Raw genomic sequence first — 9,326 nt, forward strand, 5'->3', positions numbered from 1 at the left:
CACTGAACCTTATTAAGGATAACGTTGTGGGGACAACACACATTCTTGGTATGCTCGCACAATTTGCGCAACAAACTGTGCCTGGTAACCGAGCACGGGTCTTTGTCTAGTTGCTTTTTTTGAAAGGTTCCAGTCAGAGCTTTTTTTTCATTTTTGTGCTGTCAAGTTGCGATCAGGTTAGTCATGTTTGTAAGTAGAAAATTGATAAACTTAGGGAGGTTAGCTCCGGTTATTGTTTTTTGGAAAGGTTCCAGTTAGAGCGCAGTAATATTTCCCTGTGTAATAGCTTCTGTGTGAACTAAATTTTACGTAAGACCGTCAAAAAATATTTTAATGACCGACAAACCTCTAAGAGTCACCAATTGAACTTTCAAAAAAATTAACAAACAAATTTGACGGCTTCCTGCTCTCCTATAGAGTTTTTCATTTTTGTGCAGTCAAGATGCGATCAGGTTAGTCAGGTTTATAAGGGGGAAATGGATAAACTTTGGGAGGTTATAGCTGAGTATCGCGGTTCGGTACGTTATGCACGATTTAATTAAAGAAAGAAAACTGCTGTAAATTCTAACATTTTATGTCGAAAGGACTTTTATGCTAAAATTAACAAAATATCCATTACTTGTTAAATTCCATAACTAACAAATAAAGTTTGTTTTACTCTTGTGACAGTTCATTGAGCTGTACCGGCCGTAAAACACAATTGAAAACGTAAGGTAAGGAATCGACATCAGTTATACAGGATAGAAACATGGCCATGTTATTCGTCGCATTTAGGATTAGTTTTCTAAAAACAGCGATGCGTCGTTTTTTTGTGTCGATGAAACAGCAGAATTATTAAACACAATTTGTTTGGCAGATAATTAAAACCAGGAAAAACAAATGAGGTTTTCTACATGCATGTCGTTAAAGCGAAGGAAAACGTATTCAATTCCATTACTAGTGTGTTGTTTGGTATATGTTTTGGGAATCGTCCTTTACTTCAACTATGGAAGTTACAACAAATATCTACACCAACTGCAAGGGTACATATATGGGGAAAAGTTTGCGGTTTTGATATTAAATGAAATTGACATACAAAAAAATCACTAGGACTGAGAAGGGCAAAATTGGTTTGTCTTTTTAAATAGATCTTGAAATATTTCTTATCCACGCGAAAAGAGCGGTAAATCACATGAACCAGATTTTGTTTTCCATGTATTGGTGACTGTGTGATGCATTACTGCTTTTGCGCAACTGAAAACGATTTGAACAAATTTATTTGTAATAAGATGCACTTCACTGGGCTCTATACCTCTTCACGATTTCTGGTTATAAAACGCAGTGCTGTGAAATATGTATCACTTTTAGCGCAATTCATGGGAATGAGCGACCTCAACGCATCAAAAAGTGCAATCGAAAAAACGACGTTATGTTCTTGAAGACTCACAAAACAGCTAGTTCGGCTGTACAGGTATGATCTTTGGTGGGCAAAAGTCACATAATGCTGCACGGATAGGACCTAATAGGTCGCATAATGATCAATTTTGTCCCAAACACTCGCCACTATATTGATGAGTTGCAAGTCGTTCTTAAATAGGGAAAATAGGAGCAAAAAGCAAACATGTTTGAATCCAAATATTGGAACATGGCAATTCAGAAATAACACGTATTTCCTTCCAAGCTGTTGACGCAGACACAAAGTTCACTTATGCACATTAAATCCCTATAAAAATATGTTAGTCCTAAAAAACACGACAAAGTTGAACGTGACGTGAATATGCTGCGAAGTTGTTTTAATATTAGACTATTTTTATAATCACTTTCTAATGCGCAAAGATAAATTTTGTGTTTGTATATTTTTTGAATTATGACTTTTTTGTGGAACACCAATTGAAGGTTTGTGTTCGTTGTCATGACACTTAGTGCATATTTGCTTACAATAGACAACTTTTAACGTTGATGTGGCACTGTGCTAGCTGGTAGACCAGCAGGCACACAGATTTCCACTTTGTGGTACCTTTCGGTCAATCGTCGATATGTTGAGCGCTATTGGATCCCGAACAGTTGTTTTGGCCATAGTGCGCTCCACGTGGTTCGTCTGTGTTGATTGTTACCTAGTTTGGTAACCAACACATCGACGATTGACCGAAAGGTACCACAAAGTGGAAATCTGTGTGCCTGCTGGTCTACCAGCCAGCACAGTGCCACATCAACAGCTGCACTGATGAGACCTTACAGGTCGAAACAGTGCGTGTATACACCCTGTCTGCAGTTCTCATGTATTGTTTGTTTCCAGAACATTCTCCTTCGTTACGGATCCCAACACAACCTGAGCTTCGTTCTGCCGCACAACAAGCATGACTTCGGTTACCCAGGAATGTTTAACACAAAATCCGTCCACAACCCAAAAGGTTTGTTGTGCTTTTTGTTGCCAACCACCGCGATGGCGTTCAAACCTCAAAGGATTTTCAGACAAAGAGACTTTTAGAGTTTGACGGTTGGGGATGGTACATAGTTCGTCAAGGCATGCATAGCGCCCAGTAACTACAGCTACAGGGGCATACGCAACATAAAACACTTAAATTTCAATTTCCTTTAAAACTGCCGCGTGTTTGTCGAGTCGACGGGACATATCAAAAGTTTTTCGGAACGTAAGCGAACGATGTATCACCGCGGAACACCCCTGTTCGCAAACGAAGCTTGTCAGGTGTTTCTTGTCGACAATCGAATCCAAATAACCATGTGCGGCCGATGTCGCATCCATATATGCGTCTCGCACGGCCCTAACATGGGATGAAAATACCTGTTTAGCGAGGTGTTTTATTATTATTACTAATTTAATACATACTGCTAATTGCTGAATACTGCCAATAAATATTCCTGGCAGAATCAGTAGCAATTTATACTGCTAATTGTTGTGAGCAAGTTTAACCGTAAAAAACTTTATTTCTATAGACGCTAGACGAAAACCTATTGCGCGCAAACCGAAAACGTTCGCAAATTAAAACGCTCGCATTCAAGCCCCGCCTGTGATTTACTACAACAATATATCTCTCAGTTTGGTGCGATTCGCGAGATTGACGAATCCGAGAGATACCGGATTCGCTTGACTCCCTAACATGCAGACCCTTCCAGATGCCTGACTCCCAATTCTACTAATTATTATTTTTTTTCTTTGTAGGTTGGGTCTTTTACTCCCCGCCCAATTTAACCTTGACACGCCTAGGGCGTGCCCTTGGTAAACTAAAATTGTTTAATTAAATTTTTTTAACTTCAATTTAAATTTAAAAAATATTTTAATTTAAATTCAGAAAAGAGTTTAGACAGCATTGCGATTGAACGGCTCTCGGCTGCCATCGGATTTGAAATCCGCTGATTTGTATGCGTAATTATTACTGGCGGGCGTCACCGTTTTAATATTGAGAGACAGTTTCATTTGACTGTACAAGGCGTGTGTGAAATAATTCGGAGGTGCCACGGCGGCGTCGGCGTCCAAATTTGTACCATCGGCTTTGGTGATACGCACCGTGCACGACAGCAATTTCCCCGTCCGCGGCGACCAAAAAATTCGTCTGTTACCGTAGCGAGGGGCAAATGTTCGACGAAGAGCGATGAGTTGACGCTGGTTTGTGTCAGTTTCAGTGTAAACAAATCCAATTCGCTTTTTCCACAACGCATCGAGTGCTCGCTAATCAACGCCATCCCTCCTGTCGATTTCTAGCGTTTACGCTTCTTCGCAATTTCGCCAGATGGCAACGTCAAGTTCTGACTCGCAGTAGCTAATAACCGGCGACCCGCCTGTCGCTATCTCTTTATAGCCATCTTTCATCTTTCGTATTTCCGACCACGCGAGGTTGAATGATGTCCGTATAAACATATATTGCGGAGTAATCTGAAGAAACGTCGCACAGGCGCGCGCTCGTATGTTGACCCGGGGGCAGCTCGACGCGTTCGAAACCAGCAAGTGGGTCACTTTCGGTGAGAAGGTCACCGCGAAACCTTCTGGAACGTGCGCACCAGAGCGTTGCGTTGTTTCGTCGAAGGTAAACAGACCGTGACCAGTCAAGCGTTTGATTTGAAAATCTTCCATTTTCCGCCATCGTTACGCTAAAATTCGCCCGTTTTCGTAATGGCCGGCATTGAGCGTGAAGCGCTGCGTGCTGCCACCTTGCGTGATGTCTAACCAGCCTTCGAATTCGCCAATATTATTCCATGAATGCAGGAATATAATCTCGCTCAGGCTGACCTCCCACTCGCGCGTCTCCAGGGAAATAGCGGCGGGTAGCTTTGTTGTAAAATCGGACGGACGGTTGTTCAGGAGGTCCACGGAGTTATTCGATGGCAGGGTCACGTACATCACGCCGTTTTTTTCAGTTTAGGTGCGGGCAATACGTAACCGACGGAGCTTGCTAAGAGCGTAGTCCACAGGCTTTGACTGGGACTTTCAACCTTTAAGTTAAGCAAGCTCGCAACAATCACCGAATAAATAACGACGATTTGAAATACGAAGACCACTTCAGACCGTGGGACTTCTTTACCGAAAAAGCTCCACCCGCCTCTATTCGCCGTGCTGGAATGATCGTCCATCAATCCAGGAATTAAATTTCTCGCCGCAATGTCGACACTTCACCAGATACTGCTTGACACCGCCTTTTCTGCAAGATTTTCTCCACCTCGAAGACATGCTTGTTCACTCGTTGGAACTCCTGTCCGTAGAACGTCCCGCGAATAACTTCGCCGCAGTGCGCCAGTGAAATTATCACTGCCCATGTGCGTAAAATGGCGCCACAAGCGTTCTTTCAGTTTGCAGTTAAAGCGCTCAACGACCGACGCTTTCGTTTTCTGATTGTACGTTTTGTAAAATTGAATATTACGCTTCGAAAGCCACTTTTGTTTTTTCACAGCGTATTTAAAACTTATGAATGGTGGAGAACAACAAATATACACCTTTTGTTTAAAAAAGATTGTATTTTCTGACGTTTCGCCTGTACGTACGACTAGGCTTCTTCAGAGAATAAAACAAACACAGTAGCGAAGCGAACCCACAGGGCAAAGAAATTGAGCGACGAAAAAGAACAAAAGGGCATAACAGCTAAAACACAGCGGGACATAAATCAATGGACAACATCGATCACGGGTCAAACGGCCATACATGGAAAACAAAAGTCACGAAATGTTACGGGCGAAATTGCGGAACACGGGCGAAAGTACTTTTCCATGGTTCCGATTTAAAGCATTCGTAGCAGAAGTAATACCACGCTTTCGCATAGCATTACGGTGGTGGAGATCCTCTACGGTGTGAAGGTCGCCTGACAAGTTAGGCACTTGCGCACCACCTCACCGGGAGCTTGATTTTTCAGATCTCGCTCCGACTTGTCGGGAAAAGTGGCTGATCCAGCTTGGCTGCAATGCCTTGGCTGCGAAGCCTGTGAACCTTATGATCAGAATATTAGAGCTGTGATCGCCAAATATAAAGGGCCTGCGCAGTGGGGCGATCCTGCCTTGATGCTATGCGAAAGCGTGGTATTACTTCTGCTACTCCTTGCAAATTAGAATTGTTTCATCTTGTGCAAAAGCATTTCTGAAAAAAACATTTTCTGCAAAGTTAAAAATATTAAATGTTTTTCGAATATATGTATGTAAGCAAAGCCCAACGAAATAATAAATAAAATACAATACTACCAAATGTTGAAATACCAGACCTTTTTCGGTTGAAAAGGGGATCGTTAATGTAAAAATTATGCTAAAGTTAGGTATAGCCATATATAAATATAACGACAACTATATTAATTTTGTCCAAAATTGTGGCCACCAATAGTAACAGGAGATTGTTACCCGAGATCGCTTTGTGTGATAGACCCTCAGTTCAAAATGATTGAAAATGCGACGCACTATACGTGGATATGAAAAAACAAGTTTCTGCAAGTTTCGACAGTGCAGTGCCAACCACTTCCGCTTTGTATTTTGCAGGGAACAAAACATTCAATATACTTTGCCACCACATGCGGTTCAACCAACCGGAAGTGACGAAAGTAATGCCACCGGACACTTTCTACTTTTCCATCGTTCGTGAACCCGGATCCTTGTTCGAATCGATGTTCGATTACTTGTGGAAACTCGTGCCTGCATTCAAGCGTGTCGGACACGGGGAATCACCGGAAAAGTGGTTGGACAATGCGGAGGAATATTATCGTTCAGGCGGTCGTTCAAAATTCTGGTTCTTCGCTAAGAATCCCCTGGTGTACGACTTTGGTTACGATAACACGAATGAAACCGAACATTATATTAAAAATGTGATTCAAGAAATCGAGAAACAATTCGATTTGATTCTTGTCTCGGATTATTACGAAGAATCGATGGTACTGCTCAGCGACGCCCTCTGCTGGTCATTGGATGAAGTTGCGTGTCTTAGTTTAAACGCAAGACCTCAAAGCAAAGTCGATTCCGAAGCAAAATCACGATTGAGTGAAAAAGCCCGACGTTGGAACCGCGCCGACGCCATTTTGTTCGACCACTTTAACGCCACCTTGTGGCAAAAAATTGTGAAGTACGGATATGATCGGATGAGACGTAAGTTAATGGAGCTTGAGAAGATCAAGAGAAATCTTACGGAAATTTGCATCGAAGGAGGAAAAGCCGTGGACTCATCCGAAGTGGACGATCCTGGGATGTTAAAAGATTTTTACAAACCACCAGGTGTCGCTATCAACTCCTACAAACTTAAGAAAGGAGCTGAATCGAATTCTATTTGCAAGGATCTTGTTATGCCCGAAAATGCTTTCAATGATTTTGTGTTTAACCGACAGTTTAAAAATTGAACGTATGAAGATGAATGTAATCCCTTGCACATATTTATCATATCAGTAGAACTGTAATGTTATGGGAATTTGTTGCTGTATTGTGTTGCTTTTTCTTTCAGTTAAATTGCTACAACTGTCACACTCTTCACAAAATTGATGCAAGCTATGACTGTTCACCACAGCATTGAATATTTGTTTGCGTATATTTATGCGCATTTGTCTTCAAGTAAAACGTATAGCTTGGTGGTTTCGGGCTAAATACATTTAATTGTGTCCAATGCACCGACAGTAGACATGATGGGAATTGTTATGACATTAATCGTTTATTTGATCGAACATACAGCTTTGAAAAACTGTACTCAATCACAATTGTAAAACACAAATGTAGAGAAAAAGCTTTATATCATGAAAACAAACAAGGAAATGCACTGACAAAGAACACGGGCACAAGATCGCTTAGTCACAAGATTATAGCGAATGGGGCGAAAGGCAAACCACGCTGCACCGCACACCGTTGGCATTGGCCTCTGGACTTACAACATGATTTATCCTTAATGTATGTTTGTGAATGCCAAGTATTAAACTTTACACAGAACAATTTTGCCATGACGCGTTTGAGAAATTTAATGTGAATTTTTCTTCTACCGTGGCGCCATTTATTGTTTCTGCGACGTCGTGCAATTTGTAGTTGATGACTGACGTGTGAAGCGACGATTGGTGATATCACGCTCGGAGGACTGAAATAAGTAATGTACAATGTATTGTGCTGGCTCAACTTGGTCGCTTCCGTTTAGAGAAACCACTCATTTCTATCCGAAAGTTTTAATCAAACAATCAGTTGTCAATATACGTACAGTTCGGGAAAATGCAGAAGGTGGGTACTTATTTCCTTTTCCACAGTGGAATTGTTTTGATGAAGCCTCTACTACCGAATGCCGCCCATGCATTCCTCGTCGTCATCACGTTTCCGCTTGGTCACAAAACAGAGACCACAGCGGGTGAAATCAAAGGGTTCCTTTTTTCAGACCGAGCATGAAGCTACAGCTGTACGTTCGGCCTTAAGAATATATAAACAAACATCAATACCTCAGGCAAAGGCGCTGCGTTAATTAGGTAGAAAAACAACTGTAATAGGATTTAGTCGCGTATTACGTGTGAAGTGGAAATGAAACGTGGGCCAACCAACTGTGAATGGAAAAGCGAATTGGTGCAAACAGAGAACTGCCACAGTGTACCGGCAGCCTGTAATTTTCATTCAGTCAGACCAAGCCTGTCTATTGTGTTCCTGAATCCTACATATAGCCATTACAATTTTCAATTTCAGTTATTTTAGTTATTACTATTCAGAAAGATGTTGTCTCACGAAGTTAGGAATTTACTGTATGTCGTCAAATACTTCAGTCGGACAAAAACTGTACAATGCACTTTGCCGTTTCAATCGCTTTATCGTTAACCGCACTTTCATTCCATTGTATACAGAAAGAGTAAGTGGCTACAGGAAAAAGTCAAAGCAGGGGCAGCAAATTTTCGGATTTAATTCTTCGGTGGCCGAACGACCATTGTAATTCTTGCGTGTCAGGGCATGGGTAAACACAGTTTACAGAAAAACTCAAAGGTTTCGTTGTTTTTAGCTTGTTAAATGTTGTATTTGATGTTTTGAAACCACTTTGTCGTCATTCGTGTTCTCAAAGTATGTGTTAGTCTGGAGTATAATATTGTATACCAGTAGAGTTGAATTCTGCATAACTGACCTCCTTGTTAAGTTTTTTTTACACAATTAAACTTATTCCAGTGCCACTTCTATTTAAATAAGAACTGAAGACGCTTTTGTTATGCGAAACATGTGTTCTCAGAATAATCTACGTCAGCAACAAGGTTTTAAATATTTTGTAGCTGGGTTTCAAAAACATATATACCTAAACCATGAGTTGGAAATGTTTTGTGCTACAAAAAATTATCTCAGAAAGGCAAAACCGTTTTCTGTCAACCATATATACAACGTAAAGTTGATAAACAAAGACGCCAGTTTTTCTTTCCTTGGGTTCCATTAACCGAACCCTATTCCATTTATTGATCCGGGCATGCTTTGTTTTTTTTAACACAATTCGCCCAAAACAACCATTTGCGACCGGATAAATGGACGCCTGTAAACCGAACATTTGTTCATATCCTTCTGATAGCTGTGCGCGGTCTCGGAACCTATCCAATTGTCAACCTGGCTTTTGTGCGTGAAGGTTCGATATTTGGTTTGCTGGGCGCACCTTTGATGCTTGTTCTCGTAAGTCACGAAAACGTCATTTACTTAGTTGGAAATTTGATATGAGGAAAAGAAAAAGCAATCGCCACGGTTTTGAAACAGATTGCGAGTTAAAAACAATTTGATTTTGCAACATTTCTCAAAAATTTATTTGGAAGTGGAGTTTGTGATTCGCATTAGTATTTGTTTGGGATAAAAAACTGAAATGCCCTGAAACTGTTCTGCGTGTTACTAAACACAAAGTTTGCTTTGCAGAAAAGCAATATCTACCGAAAAGCAAAATCTAAGTT

General features: G+C 41.0%; 1 protein-coding gene across 1 annotated transcript; it reads left to right on the forward strand.

Moving 5' to 3' along the window:
* The first annotated feature begins 725 nt into the window (after window positions 1-725).
* Window positions 726-7,503, forward strand: LOC145911589 (galactosylceramide sulfotransferase-like). The gene is made up of 4 exons (XM_082998984.1): window positions 726-1,022; window positions 1,348-1,450; window positions 2,276-2,390; window positions 5,950-7,503. The coding sequence occupies exons 1-4, from the start codon at window positions 880-882 to the stop codon at window positions 6,795-6,797; spliced, it is 1,209 nt and encodes a 402-aa protein (XP_082855110.1). The 5' UTR covers window positions 726-879; the 3' UTR covers window positions 6,798-7,503.
* The last annotated feature ends 1,823 nt before the right edge of the window (window positions 7,504-9,326 follow it).

The sequence above is a fragment of the Ascidia mentula genome, chromosome 8 (genome assembly GCF_947561715.1).
Source record: "Ascidia mentula chromosome 8, kaAscMent1.1, whole genome shotgun sequence".
Classification (NCBI taxonomy): Eukaryota; Metazoa; Chordata; class Ascidiacea; order Phlebobranchia; family Ascidiidae; genus Ascidia; species Ascidia mentula.